Source organism: Haliotis asinina, chromosome 12 (assembly GCF_037392515.1).
Source record: "Haliotis asinina isolate JCU_RB_2024 chromosome 12, JCU_Hal_asi_v2, whole genome shotgun sequence".
In the NCBI taxonomy this organism is placed as follows: domain Eukaryota; kingdom Metazoa; phylum Mollusca; class Gastropoda; order Lepetellida; family Haliotidae; genus Haliotis; species Haliotis asinina.
In genome coordinates this window covers 35,347,255-35,365,205 of record NC_090291.1, presented here as the reverse complement: position 1 = coordinate 35,365,205, position 17,951 = coordinate 35,347,255, and the positions used below count along the sequence as shown (strand labels likewise).

At 41.5% G+C, this 17,951-nt stretch overlaps 1 protein-coding gene across 4 annotated transcripts in view; it reads left to right on the top strand.

The window, feature by feature from the left end:
* The window catches only part of LOC137257601 (uncharacterized), a 118,692-nt gene extending 101,171 nt beyond the window's left edge, over window positions 1-17,521 (top strand). For 2 of the 4 annotated variants that reach the window (XM_067794923.1, XM_067794922.1), the window contains exons 9-15: window positions 1,646-1,853; window positions 5,372-5,597; window positions 7,709-7,880; window positions 10,913-11,003; window positions 12,136-12,240; window positions 13,151-13,352; window positions 13,602-17,521. In XM_067794923.1, coding sequence (XP_067651024.1) covers window positions 1,646-1,853; window positions 5,372-5,597; window positions 7,709-7,880; window positions 10,913-11,003; window positions 12,136-12,240; window positions 13,151-13,352; window positions 13,602-13,859 — 1,262 coding nt within the window. In that variant the 3' untranslated portion in view covers window positions 13,860-17,521. Of the gene's footprint in view, window positions 1-1,645; window positions 1,854-5,371; window positions 5,598-7,708; window positions 7,881-10,912; window positions 11,004-12,135; window positions 12,241-13,150; window positions 13,353-13,598 lie in introns of all 4 variants that reach the window. The other 2 variants (XM_067794921.1, XM_067794920.1) reach the window with 1 other exon arrangement.
* Window positions 17,522-17,951: the final 430 nt, after the last annotated feature.

The window sequence follows — 17,951 nt, the reverse complement described above, 5'->3', positions numbered from 1 at the left end:
TATGGCGAGTAGTTCGTCTTCATGTCTGTCCACGCACATCCATCTATACGGTGCGATCCAAATATTACGTTGCATGTGTCGAAAGGATTCGGATACGAATAGAAACTCAGATATATGTTATTGGTTTAAGTATTTTGTGTAACTTGCTGGTTAGGAAGACTAACGTATCTGTACTCGGTGCTGGTTTAGGTAAACTTGTATTTAAATCGACCTCCTATCAGCGCTTGGGTAGCTTTTGGTTAAAGTTAGTGGTTAAAGCGTTGCAAGTCACTTAAGACCCAAGTTGGATTCCCAATAAGAGTGCAGTTTGTGAAGCCCATTTATAGTGTCTCCTGCTATTTCTGAGCTTCACACATTGTACCCACTTGGTGAATTTAATCCGGGTCTTCGGCATGATGAACGCTTTAAATCACAAGGCTACCGCTCTACCTCTCTGTGTCTGACCGGATCCGCGGTTCATCTGTTCGAATCCGAACTCTCCTTGATTATCACTGCCAGTTTGTAAGCGACATAATTGTGAAGGTCTTCTATCTGCGTCAGTTTCCTTCATTTCTAACTTTCCTTAAACAGACTTGCTAAACTTCTGGCAGTCGTTTCTCACGGTTGTTCCAAGCGTCTGAAATTCATTCTCTCTCACTCACTCACTCACTCACTCACTCACTCACTCATGTAAGACGTTCGTGCAGTAAGGAAATAGAAAGTTCGTCCTCCCGATAGCTCCATTTTAACATAATCTTGTCCAGACGCCGGTTCCCCAAAATGAAACAGTTTGGATACTTTTCACACAAGTGGAACAGCACGCAAGGCTGGAAGTTAACGCTGAACGCTTTCCGCCTCACTGCGCATGCGCACAGTTGGGTACAACACATGGCTCGTTGGAGACCGTTGTCATTATAGATTGGCTTGTGGATGTAATCCGAAGCTTGAAGTTAGTTGTTTGAGCCTTGGTACATAAAAAACCTTATTTTCTCATGGGAATACTAGTAGCTGCTGGTGTCATGAGAAGCAATTAATACCACGTGTCCTAAACAAGCTCATTCCCCTTTATAATGATATCAGAGAATGATATTCTCGGGTTAGAAAATGTAATTGCAGCTTGTGACGTTCGTCCAAGAAGCAGTGGCCATTTGTACAAGAAGACAGAAGCAACCAGACATACCACATACTGAAGTGATTTGGTGGTTCTCGAGAGTCAATAAAATATAAAATATATTTTCGGGAAAAACACTATAAAAGTATAGTGGTCGTATATAGCAATACACGTTGCATACGAATAGCCTTTGGTTCGAATTCTACTTTTTGATCCTTGTTCTGACAATACCACAATTGTGGAGTTCAGTGAGAGGTTGAACGTAGCAACAAAAGCTTTAAAGCTGGTGATTAAGGGTGAGTGGACTAGGACATAACGCCGTTATTATTTCACAAACTTGCAGTCCGACATGCAGAGAGGGTCCACTCACACATGTAATATCTAATGTAATTGTTTTCAATACTCCATCCTTTCTGCATCTCATGTGGAAACAAATGAATCATTATTGTATCAACCAATGCAAATGAATTTCAACATCCAGCTTCATTCACCCATTGAAGCGTAGAAACGTGTTTGTTTCTGAGCATTTAAACATTCAAAATATGTTTGTTTCAGGTCATACATACGCCTGGGGTCTTAGTCGACCTGACCTACTGACCCAGTGTTACCAGGGTGGGTCTCCGGTCAAGGGTTACCTTGGGCCAATTGACCCAACCAAGAACTCGACCTATAAGTTCCTGAGAACCCTCTTTGCTGAAGTATTGGACACGTTCAAGGACCAATACATCCATCTAGGCGGAGACGAGGTTCCTCTTGGGTGTTGGTGAGTAGATGAAAGTGTCGAATCACAACTAAAGCGGTAGTTTATAGCTAACATACACTAATCAAAAATGAATAATAGATTATTATGATGATCACCTGTCTGGAATTACTTTTTCCCAGGATGTGTTCCAGCTACACATTTGAGATAACGAGAGCAATGGCTTCCCCTGTCGTGAAATTGATAGAATATCCATAAAAACGATGTTAAACCATACCCACTCACTCGCTTAAAAAATGATAATTGGAAATTCACATTTCTTGTAAGATCATTATTGTGTGTAAACCAAACATTTAAAAAAATACATTCGATTTGTTTTCAACAGCAGCGATAATTTGTCTTCTCAAAATGCATCCTCTAAACCAAAACAACCCGGAACGTTGATTGTTGAGCCCAAAATATACGAATCCAAAGGACATTGATATGTAGCCAAGTGGTTAAACCGTTCGCATGTCACACCGAAGATCTGGGTTCGAGTTCCCTCAAGAGTAAAATGTGTGAAGTCCAATTCTGGTGTCCTCTGCCGTGATATTGCCTTATTATTGCTAAAAGCGGCGTAAAACCAAACTCACTCACTCACACTGTCGTCTGGCCACGATGACCAGCAGTGGTCGTTAAGGTCAAATCTTTCACTGGCACCGTCTCAGAGATGAGCCCCGGTATGTCCACAGGAACGCCACTCTATTGCTTCCCCATTAGGTCCCAGTTATTACCATATGGCGAGAAATCACAGAAGATGCTCTATTCCATCATGATCCTATTGATTGCACATTAGGTTGCAGCGATTTTCATCTCATAACCAGCCCAGCCAACAGTTATGAAGAACCGCCACGTTTGAGAGATTGTTTTAAAACAAGACCACCTCCCAAGACGAGCTTCGTGCAAGACGGCATTGCCCCGTTAGCATACATCCACAGCCTTGGGTTTCAGGTGCCGCCCTGGTGTCCTGGAAGCCAAAATATTGAATATCTTCAGATGAGTTTCCAACCTGTTAGTGTTTATACATGGCGGAGAGGGTTGTAAGATAGCTAGGCTGTTATCAGCGAGGTCAGCTTCTGTTATCCTCTGTTATCGAGTGTTGCTTATCGAGATTCTATTATGGCGTCTTTTTCAGTCTGGCACGGACGCCCGTCGCTACGTTTGATTTTTAAAAAAATGTACATTGAGACACGTGTCCAGCCGTTCGATGGGGTAGCCTAATGGCTAACGAGTTCACTGGTCTCGCCGAAGACCAGGGTTCGATTCCCCACATGGGTAAAATGTGGGGTACAATGTGTGAAGCCCATTTCTGGTGTTCCCCGCCGTGCAATTGCTTGAATATTCTAAATAAACCCACGCACGTTTGTATGTAGCCCACAGGTCACAATTTAGTAGATTTTCGCGGAGAATAACTGTTGTTGTGATCTCCCCAGGGAGCTGCGAATGTGTTAAAACCATTTCTGGTGTCCCCAGTCGTGACAAAGCAAATAGAATATTTTCTCTACCTTTCCCCCCATGGATAACACTGATGATAATTACATTTGCTGACCGTAGAACTGGAACTAAAACTTTTGATGGACATCCTGCGACATACACGGTAGCCTGTCGTCTTGCCTCGATATTTTACCTTCTTTCGTCGACATCTTATATCTTATATATTATGTCTTAGCACATCTCACCACGATATCGTACCTTCATATTTTAACCCATCTCACCACGATATCGTACCTTCATATCTTAACCCATCTCACCACGATATCGTACCTTCATATCTTAACCCATCTCACCACGATATCGTACCTTCATATCTTAACCCATCTCACCACGATATCGTACCTTCATATCTTAACACATAGCTTAGCTTGACATCTTACCACATCTTACCTCCACTGGTCTGAATCACTGGTCTCTACATCAATTGCTGGATTGTCTGATCTATTTCCTAGTGCGACAAATGAACTTCGGTCTTTCACCCCTCTTTACACAGACCACCTGATATAACTGAGATTCCGTTTCAAGCAAAGTTAAAATCAGTTCAATACAAAAGCTACTTCATTTGTAAATCTGAACGTTGTCATTATTTTACTGTCAAATATCACTTGAATACAAACGTAATCACAAGAATCACGGATCAGTTGAAATACACTGCAAAGGGGACGACCCTGAACTTTCGGCATGGCATAGCGCCTGGCATTCGTAGCAGGGTCTGTTAATTTGTAGAGGTGAATATTTCATGAAGAAGTGATCACATTGAACACTTGGGTTTCTCTGCTTCTTTACCGAGTGGCTGCCAGCTAGCTGTCACTCTTAAATTAAGAACAGTCAGGTGTCGGGGAGGTTAAACAGCGGTTTAGAAGGTCACATGACTCGTCAGTCATCCACACAAACAAAACACTAATATTTACAACCATCTGAGATCTAGAGTAAATGATAGTGGTTTTGCTGCAAGCACCGCACTACAAGTGGAGCTAAATTAACTTAATTGAAAGAGGTCGTGGTTCAACCTGACTGTAAGCGAGAAGATTCGTAACTGATTTCGCCTGTTAAGTAACGTTTCTAAAACGTAATGTAATTTGACACTTAATTCCCATGATGGAGAATTCTGTTTGTTACCATGACGATGGAAACCGTCCTCCATTAGGCCATTAAAACACTGGCTCTGTTTCCTGCTTACCTTTATCCAGTGTATACACGTAGAGTGAGCGAGTCTTGTTTTACACCGCTTTAAGCAATCTGTCAGCAATATCACACCGACACCGATATCAACACAAATAGGCTTTGGCCATTGTGCCTTTGTGGGGAATGGAAGCCGAGTCATCGGCATGACTCAAAGTGTATATACATGTATGAGAACAGCAACAATATAATATGATATGATATGAACATGATATGATATGATATGATATGATATGATAGTGAGTGAGTTTAGTTTTACGTCGCACTTAGTAATGTTCCAGCTATATGGCGACGGTCTGTAAATAATCGAGTCTGGACCAGACAATCCAGTGATCAACAACATGAGCATCGATCTGCGCAATGGGGAACCGATGACATGTGTCAACCAAGTCAGCTAGTCTGACCACCCGATTCCGTTAGTCGCCTCTTACGACAAGCATAGTCACCTTTTATGGCAAGCATGGGTTGCTGAAGGCCTATTCTACCCCGGGACCTTCACGGGTCTATGATATGATATGATATGATATGATATGATATGATATGATATGATATGATATGGTATGGTGCCCCCAATGTAGACCTGTGAAAATAATTGATCTTCAGTTACCCATTGTCCTAAGAGGCGACGAATTGTGAACTCAGGCTCGCTAGCTTGGTTGATACATGTCATCGTTTCCAAATAACTTAGATCCTTGCTCATGTTGTTGATCATTGGATTGTTAGGTCCAGACTCTATTATTTTCAGCCTGCTGCCACGTAGCTGGAACATTGCTGAATGTGGCGTTAAACAAGAAACAAACAAGATAACAGAACGACATAACAGCGTCATCACATTTATTTCAGTGGTGTTCCTACAATGTTTTCAGGCAGTCGAACCCCGACGTTGTCAACTTCGGAATGGAGCTGTCGAAACAGCAGTCGGACAACCCACAGTCAACCTACAACGGCTACTACTCCAGTCAGTTTGACGTCAGGAAGGTGTACGAATACTACGAGAACAGGATCATGAAGGACCTTCGCGAGATCGGCAAACATCGGAAAGATGGCGTCAAGTTTGTCATGTGGCAGGAAGTGATGAACAACGATCTGCAGGTGCGTGCAGGATTGTCCCTTTATGTTTCCTTCAACGTTAATTACTGTCCCAGGGATTGAGATAACCGGAAGTCAACGTGGGGATCGGGTGATAATTCAGATCCACGGGCCAGTCTGAAAATTTTCTTTGTGGGAGAAACGGGTGGCTCAGTCAGTTAAATCCCTTCAATTCGATGTGCTTGGAACCAATGAGAGTGAGTTCGAATCCGGGCCTCTCCTCGTTAATGTGTCGAGGTTTGTCAGCACCAAACCCGTGGGTTGAATCAAAGCTTTTTATCCTGGTTCAATTCAGGCTTTACTCTCACTTCAGGCTGTCACACTGCCATAACTGAAATGATTTGGTAAGCTCTGTTAGTGCGGTGGGGTAGCCTAGTGGTTAAAGCGTTCGTTCATCACGCCGCAGACCTGGGTTCGATTCCCCACATGGGTACAATATGTAAAGTCCGTTTCTCGTGTCCCCTGCCGTGATATTGCTGGAATATTGCTAAAAGCAGAGTAAAAACTATACTCACTCACACAAAGCAGCATTAATCTGTGTAGCTAAGAAACACCATGATGATCACTTGTCAATGTAAGAATATCTGTTCTCGCTCACCTCACATACTTGTTATATGCATATTTTAGCGACATATCTTATCGGTTGAAATCATCCGTAACCAAGCAACCAATTTCTTTAATTGCTTCCCTGACTACGTGTGTTGAATCTTTAGGGCGCCCGTTACAATTTTAGTTTATTGACTTAATTTATCGCCCTCAAAGCGAAGCTCCACGCGAGGATCGCGGTTTGAATATGTCCCAGTGTGCTACTGATTTTTCTGATTTTGGCAAGGCGACTAAATTGGATCGTTGGTCCAAGAAGCGTCAACGTACGCCAGTAGCTGGCAGTGTGTTGCTAGTGATGTCAACAAACACGCACCCCTCAGAGCAGGGCGTTGATTCCGATCTAGGCTACTAGTCCGTGTTTGAAATTCGTTAATTTGACAGTAGGCCATCAGGGCCTGCTGCAGCTGAAAGATTTAATACCTACAGGCCCTGAATGAAATCTGCAGGCCCATTTTGTTTAAGTCAGGCCAATACAAAAAAATAGACTACACTGTACACAGCTCCCCACACAGTATCTACGAAATCACATAGTGAATTCTAGGTCGCCGAGAGACGTTTATGTTTGTTATAAAGACTGGTGTTGACATTCCTATGCGCAAAGCGCTGAAATACCAAGAAGTGAGACTGTAAGTTATGCGAATATGAAGGATCATCGATTATTCCCGAACGTTAATGAAGAAAAAATATGGAAAAAATTCCAAATGAAAAAAGACCGTTAATTTACTGAAGGCCACAAGGGCCTGCTGATATTTAGAACTGCTGGCCCGATACAATAACAACATGCGCTGGGGCCCTGAGCCGTCGATTATTTCGAACGCAGCTACCAGTCCATATGAACGCATAAAAGGAACATTGTTCATAACTAAGAACAATGTTAATACTCAGTGCGTTGTCCTCGCTATTGCTTATCTTCATCAGATATCGTAAATACTGTTCGGATATGAATGATTGCATCAGGAAACACTCATTGGGCATGCTGTTGTCCACGTCCACAGTCCCTGTTCTGCTGGTGTGTCACGCAAATACTTTAACAGGTGTTAAGCGCGGTGAATTAATTATGGTTCAAGCTGAGGAAATGTCTGTTGGTATTCATTCGCACCATGCATCGCGAGGTAAATGTGATGAGGATTAGCAAGGGGCCACGTGAAGTGATTGGAGAATTGTAAAAGATAAACGTTTTAGTTTCAATAAAGTGAATTGTTGTAGCTATTATAACACGTAGTAGTAGCAGTTGCAGTAGCAGTTGCAGTAGTAGTAGCAGTAGTAGTAGCAGTAGTAGCAGTAGTAGTAGTAGTAGTAATCTAAAATAGTAGGAGATATTACATGTAGCCTCAAATATTACAACACTATTATTACATAAGTAAATTAATAAAATAAGCACGCGCATGCATGCACTCACACATACACACAAACATTGCAAAATTTTATTCGGAACAAAAAGATATATTTCAGTGAAAGGTATGACGTTGTGGCCAGTTAACGAATAATATGTATCTGGTATCTTGCAGCTTCCCAACGACACCATCATTGAAGTATGGATGGGCGACATGGCCGACGTCAACCGCGCCATCTCCATGGGTTACCAGGTTGTGTACGCTACCTGTTGGTACCTCGATCACGTGGAGTATGGCACTAAGTGGCCAAAATACTACCAATGTGACCCCGCTGACAACACATTCGGTGAGTTATAAATATCAATTCGTGATGTTCCGATTAATTGAAGTAATCGTAGATTGGTCGCAGTGACCAAACAACCAGTCGATCACATTTTCTCATAATGGAACATGACTGATTTTGGAACCTCTCTTTTAGTGAAGTATTTGACATTGGAACAGATCTTCGAAGTTTTCAGGACCTGAAAATGTGTTGATTTTCTTTGAAAACTCACGTCACTAAGCTAAGAGTCATGACAGGGTATTTCTTGAAGACTCCAGGAAATTTATATGTTCATGATATATTAGTTATCACTTTAAAGTAACAAGCTGTGTCATGCTATACTTATCTGCAATAACAATCTGGATAGTAAAATCTGACTTATCCCATAGGGTACCCATTTTCAGAGGAAACTTTGAACAAACTCATTTTCTCAACATGAGACGCCATGTGCTTCTTTATGGGGCAGGATTGAAGTCCTAGTTACTCACAGGAGTCAAATTGCAAAACAGGGTCACCCATCCAAGGACTCTCCCGGTACATCGCTTAACTGCAACTTATTTGTGATTTGAGTTATATATATATACACAGGGCCACACACCATCTCGGATTCAGCGATCTTGCAACAATTATGTGTTTTCTGTGTGTTTCAACGCTAAAGGATAGTGAGAGCAGCATTCGAAATAACCGCCGGCCCGGAGGCCCAGGTCCGGTTCTTACGGGCCGGCAGTTTCAAATATGTGCAGGCCCTTATGGCCTTGAGTAATCATCTGTTGATTATTTTTCAACTTCAGCGTTTCCCCATTTCTCCTTTATTAACGCTCGGAAATAATCCACGATCGTGTTACGACAGCTTACAGGTCCACTTCCCGGTATTTCAACGCCTTAGAATGTCATCACCAGTCTTACAAATATTAACTCCTCCAACGGCTTCGTTTGATTTTGTACATTGTGAAAATGTGTACAGTGTAGTCTATTTTATTTCTTTTGGTTTGGCTTGGGCGTGTAGATTTCATTCAGAGCCTGTAGATTTTAAAGTCTGCATGTAGCAGCAGGCCCTGATGGCTGGTTGGTAAATTCAAGTATTGCAAACACTGAGTGAGAGTGCCAAACCTCTTTTACGAACCTCTTTTACATAGACTGAACAGCAAAAAACCCCAAAAAGTTTCGAAAATATTAAATCTCACGAAAGTTAAGCGTTCTTGTTTATGTTTTCTGTTTAATAACTTGATAAAAAGCCAGATTCGTTTCTTTTCTTTTAGTGTTCAGTATAGCCAGGGTCTACGTGTACTGTCGGTAAGCATGTGAATCAGATTGGAATAATGATACCAGATTTTCGCACTTGTTAGCAACTAATGCGAAAGCAAGTCAGATGTACCTGAACATACACAGAACATATGAAATCTCTCATAGCCCCGATTACATTATTTTCCTTCCCGCCCAGCCTTTTCTGCAAAGGAAAAGCCCTAACCGAGGCAATCCTAAGTCGTGTCCATGTTCTGAATCTCCCAGCTCACGCTGACCCCATTTTCGTTTAATTCTTATTTTCCGGGACTAGAACGTTTGATACAGGTCCAAAAATAAGTTCAAATATGGCAATGTCCTCCACAACGACCATTTAAGTTCCACTGTATACTTAAATCGACGTGCTATTGACATATGCAGGTATGTTATAAGCATTAGGTTAACATAAATCATTTATGAAAAGTGATTTTGTACAAGCGCCAAATCGTTCTCTCTTTAGTGCTCCGTCAATACCTTTTCAACACTAATACCCAAACAAAGCAAAGCAAAAGGCCACGAGTTAAACCAGCTTATAAACTAACGTCAGATTTATATTTACATTTCACTCATACCTTTTCGTTAGCAACATACACGCGAATACTATAGGTGATCAGATGCACTTCACAACGTTAGATCCAGTACGACACCATTAACACCATTGACTCATCGTTCAATGTCTTCGTCATTCTATGAATATCATAGGGCTTTTGATACGGCCCATAAGTGTATGTAATTCAGATATGCTGTAGTCGATCGCGGGCGCCATTGAGGTGATTTTGCAAAACATTAGCCGTATTATATTTCTGGTGTATGTATCGGGGACGCCAGATTAGTGCGATGGTATTTAGGTTTGTTTAGGATTCTTGACATTCACTGCAAATTAATATCAATTTACGTGTCTTTCCTAGATGTTTGTCCTTTAGCAACAAGCGTCAGTGTTTACGTCAAGACCTGTCTAGACACAACAACCTTTGCTGTCACTTTCCCCTGCAACATTTGTAGAATAAATGGAATTCGTGCTCAAAACCGTGCAATTCAGTTTAACGGTGGACTGGTGCTGAAGATTTCAGACATTTAATAATATTGAACAGCACTGGGTTATTTTTTAACTTCGCTGAACTGATTTTTTGGTTTGGTTAACGCCACACTCCGCAGTATTCCAGTTATGTGGCGGTTGTCTGTAAATAATCTTGTCTGGACCAGACAATCCAGTGATCAACAGCATGAGCATCGATCTACGCAATTGGGATACCATGACATGTGTCAACCAAGTCAGCGAACCTGAACACTTGTTCCGTTAGTTGCATCTTGCGACAAGAATGGGTTACTGAAGACCAGTTCTAAACCGGGTGCCTCTGAACTGAAGATCCTCAATGGCAATGTGAAAGTAGGGTAGAAATAACCAAAACCACATTCGGTTCTCCCTGACCGGTGTGTGAGGGTCGGGTGGTGTGGGGTTTGATGTGTCATGCCCTGATGTCTCTTGCTTGCCATAAAAGTCGACTGTGCTTGTGATAAGAATCGACTAACGGGATCGGGTGGTCAGGCTCACTGACTTGGTTGACACATGTCATCGATTCCCAATTGCGCAGATCGATGCTCATGTTGTTGATCACTGGATTGTCTGGTCCAGACTCGATTATCCACAGACCGCCGCCATATGGCTGGAATATTGCTGAGTGTGGCGTAAAACTAAACACACTGACTCCCTGATGGCTCCTCTTGTATGTCGTGGTCAATCTGACGGTTTCTGTACAGTCTTCTTCTACCCCCAGGTTACATGATAGACGAGAAGAAGGTACTGGGTGGCGAGGCCTGTCTGTGGTCGGAGTACATCGACAACGAAAACATGATGACAACCTTGTGGTGAGTGTCATAGAAAGGGGTCGTCTCAAAACCAAAACTGTTAAAAGCGATAGCTGACTGATGAATTTGATGGGTTTTTTTTCATTTTACGTCAGATTTTATATGTTGTTTGCAAGATGGATTCTTTTCTCACGCGTGGAGATTATCATCCTCACAGATGATATTTATTGATCATGTAGCGAGCATGTTGATGTTCTTCAGGGAAATCAAGTCTGTTCAGATTCCGATGTTCCAAGCCTGGAAATGACGCGATGATTAGGATGGGAGTAGGATGCGCGCAAGACCGTCAGTTTCTTTCATCAAAACTGTTTTGCTGTTGCCCTTCGGGTCAATACCTACTCTCAAACCTGTCTTCATCATTAACTTACCCTCCGCTGGAATTTTAATGGCCTCACTCACTCAATGATTGGATCCGATTCATGTGCAGGTGGCTTTCCAATGCAATAATAATTGCGATGTCAGTTTTAAAAAATGTAAATGTAATTTGACTCCGAAATTTAATAACACTTTCTTTCCTCTCTCCAATTTTGCCAGAATTTAAGGAGATTATGTAAAAAAACAAGCTTCCTATGGTATTGAAGTGTCAAACCATGGGAATTAATTTGTATTCCTCATCGAAAACTTTCCGAGTTTAATGTGCAAGATATCAGGAGATTCTTTGCAATTCCCTCAAATCAGTCTTGAGTTTGATATGTTGCCAGATTCAATTACTTCTTTGAGTTTCGGGCTTGGCGGTGTATTTGCCTATTGAATTACCAGAGACATTTATTGAGTACTTCTTCACCACTTTCTGTCATGGAGTTTCATATTGAAGAAACATCAGTTGACGCAATTCCTGCCGAGATGCTTTCTGAGATTGTCCATGATTTGCTCAGCAGAATGACACGTGTGAGTGTTATTGTTTATCGATGGTTCCACAGCATACGCCGGGGACTGCCTGTCAAGCGAATGTCAAAACGGGGTTCGATTTTATCCTTACGAGGTGTCCGGTTTGAAGCCACCTTTATGCTGCAGATGCGAGCTTTTTGTTCCGATGGAATGCCTCGTCTGTTTCATTTTAGTGCCTTGGAATTGAGGGTATTCCTTTTGTTAAATGAATTGAACTTAAAGTAAATTGATTTTTTTTTGCCAGGCCAAGGGCTTCAGCGGTGGCAGAGAGGTTGTGGAGCGCAAAAGATGTTCGGGATTTGGACACGGCGGGAGCTCGACTGAGTGAACACCGGTGTAGAATGCTCAAGTAAGTTCCGAGAATGAAATAATGTAGCAGGTTCCAGAGTTATGTCCCCTGTTCTGGGTTATTTCACATTCTGGTTTAATGTGTTACTGGGCATTTTTACGTGCATTGTCGATATACCAAAAGGACGACATCGATATGTTTGTCCGAAGAAAGAAAGGTTAGCACTTAATTCCTCACTCACTTTAACGAAAAGCACACGGAAAGAGCCGTTTTCTAACTGATCTTCAGTAATTCCTGCTTGTCGTAACAGGCGACTAACGGAATCGGGTAGACTAACAACTTGTCTCATAAATAAACATATTTTACAGTAACTGTAAAACACGTTCATAGTGAAAAAATAATATAATGAAATGGAGACCTAAGCCTTTCTATTTTCTGGACTTGCGTGGGCTTTCTTGGATATATTTACTCCAGGGTCTGTACGATAGACTAGGAATCGGGTGGTAAGGCTGCCTGACTTGGTTGACATGTCATCGTGTCCCAAATGCGTAGCTCCACGCTCATGCTGTTAATGGTTGGATTTTCCTGTCCAGACCCGATTGTTTACAGAACCGACATGTAGCTGGAATATTGTTATATAATATAATGAAATGGAGACCTAAGCCTTTCTATTTTCTGGACTTGCGTGGGCTTTCTTGGATATATTTACTCCAGGGTCTGTACGATAGACTAGGAATCGGGTGGTAAGGCTGCCTGACTTGGTTGACATGTCATCGTGTCCCAAATGCGTAGCTCCACGCTCATGCTGTTAATGGTTGGATTTTCCTGTCCAGACCCGATTGTTTACAGAACCGACATGTAGCTGGAATATTGTTAGAGTGGCGTTAAACAACAAAGTAACAGACAAAAAAGAACACATCGACACAACAATTTCAGGTCATGTTCATAAAGTTGCGAGCACTTTTTTCAGTCGCGGATTGAGCGTAGCGCAGATCAGTGGACCGGATTACTGCCTGAAGCGGGGAATAGGGCGGAGCAGAGACAAGTATCGCACGAACTCCACGTGCACGAGTGGGCGGTGCGTCAAGTCACGTGATGGAACGTTCGTGGAGATGGACGACATCGAAGTCCGTCAGCCGTACAGGCGCTTGAAGGTGCCAGAATGTCCCAAGGTGATTCTCAACAGAATACTTACCTACGAACCTTCCTCATGAACAGTTTTCAAGATCAATGAGACTAAGTACACTGGAATCATTCTTATTACTAATTTTAATGGATTAAAGCGTTTGATCCGCATTTCATTTACATGTTTGCGGGATCTGTAATGCCCCATTATGTATATTAATAATATGCTAAGATAGTACTGAATCACAAAATTTACCTGTTTGTCCCATCTGATCACCGTTTCTGTTTTTCAGCAGGTGCCCGCCCAAGGGGGGTTGCTGATATTCCTGGGCACCGCCCTGATAATATTAATAGCAGTGGGTGTGGGAGTGAAGTCAACAAGCGGCCGCTTCGCCCAAAGCCGGATATGCAAGAACAGAACTATCCTAATTCTATTTATTAGCGTGCTGTTAATATATTTTATGTGCTACACGTCAATATGGATGCAAGTGTTCGACTTTTCCGGATCAATTCATAAGAGAGAAGACAGTGACTTGACAAACTATAAGCACTGATGATCTACATAAAATCGTGGCAATGTGCGCACTTTGTGAAACAATCCGAACTTCGACTGGTGTGTTCCGATTGGCGGATGTGACGTCAATAACGACAGTTTGCACGACAAGCACGCACTTAATGTGGCTGACGTGTCAATGGATCTGATGCAAACGTGCTCTGTGATGGCGATGGGCATAATACTGCGACACGTGCTTGCTTACAAATGGACCTGTGAAAAGCGAGGATTCGTTGCAGGAAGTTTTATCCAATGGAAATGTCGATTTCAAGTCATGTGACTATAATGTGATCACAAAAATTGGACTGGACCACGTGTTGATGATAGTGATTGTGACGATGATAATTATGATGATGATGATGATTGTGACGACGATAATTCAAACCAATATTTACAGACTGTACTTTGTAACTTAAATGTGTGAATATTGTAGAAAGACCTTTTTATAAAAGGTTTATTGCTCCAGATTTTCAAAAGGGATATTCTTCTAATGTGATAATGAGTGTTCGAATTGTACATAGACAGCGTGTTCTCTCGACATGCACGTGCATTCCGTGATATGAATGAGTCTCACGTGTGTCTTATCATGCATGTCCGCTGTGTGAGTGAGTGTGACTTGTCCGCGTGTTTGCTGCACGTGCGTGTCTGACACCAAACATTTTCTCATCGATTGAACCGAAGTGAACCTAAGATGTTTCCATAGTTGAATAGGTAAACATTTTATTTTTCTATTTGCTTGCTCGGCTGTCAAATGTGGCTTGTATATTGGCTGATCTTTTGGATCGTTTTCTGTTCAAGGTAACGGAAGTGTTAAATGACTTCCCGACATTCACCATCCAAAGGTAATGTTGGCAATCTACTTTACAACTTGACATGGTGCTCAAAAGAGTTTAGTTAATTCAGCAAAATAATTTCAAAACGTGTTCAGTTTATATACGGAAAAAACAACCTTAACAATAAAACGAGAATTTTCTAGTCCAAGGGAGGTAACTCCAAATCTCGTTTGCTTTGGTGATTTGTCAAAACCTGACCAGTTTGCAAGTGCTACATTCACTTCAGTGTACATACGGGGATATATTTATACATGTTTGTTTTAGCGCATTTAGTAGTGCGACGTTTTATGACACAAAACTGAAGAGGCATTTTAAAGATTTAATGAAGTCAAGTCAAACTATGCAAGTGGAAGCGCCTAAACATAAAGGCAGTGCCAGCATTTTGTTTCTCTCGGAACACCGTTTCCACGTTTGTTGTCATAGCAACCGGTTTGTGATGCCGACTTAATGTCTGATGTAGATGCCATGCTATGAGTCAGACGTTCTAGCAATATTTGCAAAATCTTTCATGGCCTTTAACTATATTTTGTTTTAATTTCAAGAAAAAGACAATAGATTCGGTTTTATGAGTGAATGTGTCTGTGTACTGAAGTAAGATTTGGATATTTTACGATGATTTATGATTTGTCACAGAAGTATTTCCCTGCCCACGAGGCGTCAAGTTTAGGTTATCTATCAAATATTGTATTCTTCGTCAAGCGATTCTTATTGTATTTGCGACCATGGCGATGTCGGATTTTCTGCAGACTTCTGCACATTCGGGACGGCTGACCTTCAGAGGAAACCATGTTCTCATTATATTTGCCTTGGAATACTCGTGTCTTGAAATGAATTATAAGTTGTGTTATGCGTTATTCTGATTAGCAGTATGGTGTTCGACTTTCTTTACTGGACAAAATAACTTAGGGATATTGGTATTTTAATGACTGATAAGTTATCAGTGTGTCAATGAATAGAGACGTCATTATTCATGATTTCTCAATTTACAAATACCCCTTACTATTTTTGTCCAGTATACTTATGCTGAAAATGAAAGGTATATGTCTTTTCTGTAATATGCGCATTCGTTGCACCTTACGGTCAATATTTGGCCATCAGCTTTTTAATTCACTCGCTCACACATTCAGAATGTTTGAGTGTCACAGGGTTACTGGCCATAACTGAACTTCTAATTGTGGCGTTTAAATATTTAGCGTGCATTTTGTTACGATGTATGTTTTACACGACATGTTAAGTAATGAGGCAGTTTGATAGAACTGATTCCTGACAACCATGACATTTCACATGTGATAACACGCTTACTTGTAGATTGTTTTGTTGGCTGTTAGCTCCGAGGTTATCGTACCTGATGTTATCATGAGTGAGCTGGTTTTTACGCCGCTTTTAGCAATATTCTAGCACAATCATGGCGATGGAGTCAGAAAAAGGGCTTGTCACATTGTACATGTGGCGATTGGAGCCCGGTAGCCTTGTGGGCAAAGCGTTCGCTCGTCTCGCCGAAGACCTGGGTTCGATTCAACAACCGAGCGCATTAACCACTTGCCTACACCACGTTTTATCAGGGAATGAGTATTATGTATAAGAAATATGTAATGCCCCCAACCTGGGGGATTTTAGTTCATCACATTTGAAAAAGGTGTTTTACTGAGATGTCTTAGCCAGGGACTTCGTTTCACTGTAACCAAAGCATGATCTGAATGATAAACTGGTGCAGCTGTAATGTGCGGTCGCATAGGTTTCTGTAGGCGGGAACGCAGTCGACATGGCGGTTTATTTTTTGCGCTTTGTATCTAAACTGACTGACTGTGTTCATTAGTGGCAGTGTATATAATTGTAATATATAAGGAATCCAAGATTTAACCGTTTTCTTGCATTGGGAGAATGTATGATTTATTTAGATGTGTGTCTGTATGTCCGTCTGTTTATTCTATCACTACTGTTTCGCCGATCATTTACCGACATAATAATTTGTGAAATTAGTGTAATATCTTATTCTTAAAATGTGAGAACAGGTTCATGAGCTTTGTAACGAAGCCCATTCTTAGTGTACATAGGTCACTCGGCTCATCTTGCTTTACGTAGATCTGTCTTATAGCAGTCGGAAGTATCCGACATTTCACGGAGGTTGCCGAGTTAAGAAGTCATCTTCCTCTCTACCAGTTAACAGGGTGTCTATCTTCCTTGCATTCACCCAAACAGCAAATCTTGGGCATACCAGTTAGCCAGCCGTTACAAAAATACTCTCTCCATTATGTGTACTCGTGCATTAAGTTCATCCCTTTGGCACCAATCGAGTCTTGTTGTTTTCCCAAAGTTAACCCGATCTTTTCAGTATGCTCACTCGACACCACTCGTGCCTTTCCGTAACGCGCTATGCGTCGTCCGGCTTGTTCCGGAATGACACGATTGGTCACGAATGTGAATATTTAACACTTTCAGAAGATATTTGGTGTTCCTTTCGGAACGTGAACTAGAGATAAATATTGATACAAAATATTGAAATCAATATGTCATAATAGTTCTAACTGATTGCATTTAGGCTCCGATGTGTTAAGAACATTGGTACCGTACGGGTTTCTACAATCGTTTTTTTTTTCTCTCTTCTATTTATCTGCTATGTATCTTATCATAACCGATGGTTCTCTAATGATGTCCGTGTCTTTAGTGGCTTGTGCCTACTATCCTTCTGTAGGCGTCAGTGGTCGCCTTTGCTACATTCAGCGAGACTGACGTCTCACACCTTCACGAGTCCATACGATTTCTCTCCGCATTTTACATATATCTTGTTTTATTCAGTTTCAAAATCATGAATAAAATGTCTCAACCATTATTCTTGCAGTGTTATCTGTGATCAGTTGACAAGACCAGGGACCTCATTAGTTTGTTTGCTTATCAAAAGTAAACGACGAAAAAAAAACAGTTTTGGCTACCAGTGAATTTTCTAGTTAGAGTTGATCTTCTGTTGCCATTCTTGATGTAAGAGGGTACAATGTATGAGGCTCTGGCGCCCAGCCGTGATATTGCTGGAATATTGCTAAAAGCGGCGTAAAGCCATGCTCACTTACTCACTCACTCACTCACTCACTCACTGGTGCTGGAGAAAACACGATTCAACCAAATGTCAACGCGTATGTGTCTATTTGGGAACTAGCTCAGAATGATACGCACAATACGTTGACAAAGGCGTTGTCACTCAAGACAAAAATATGACTTTAACATGATCATTCTATGTTTCCGAAATATAAGGGTACAAATATTTC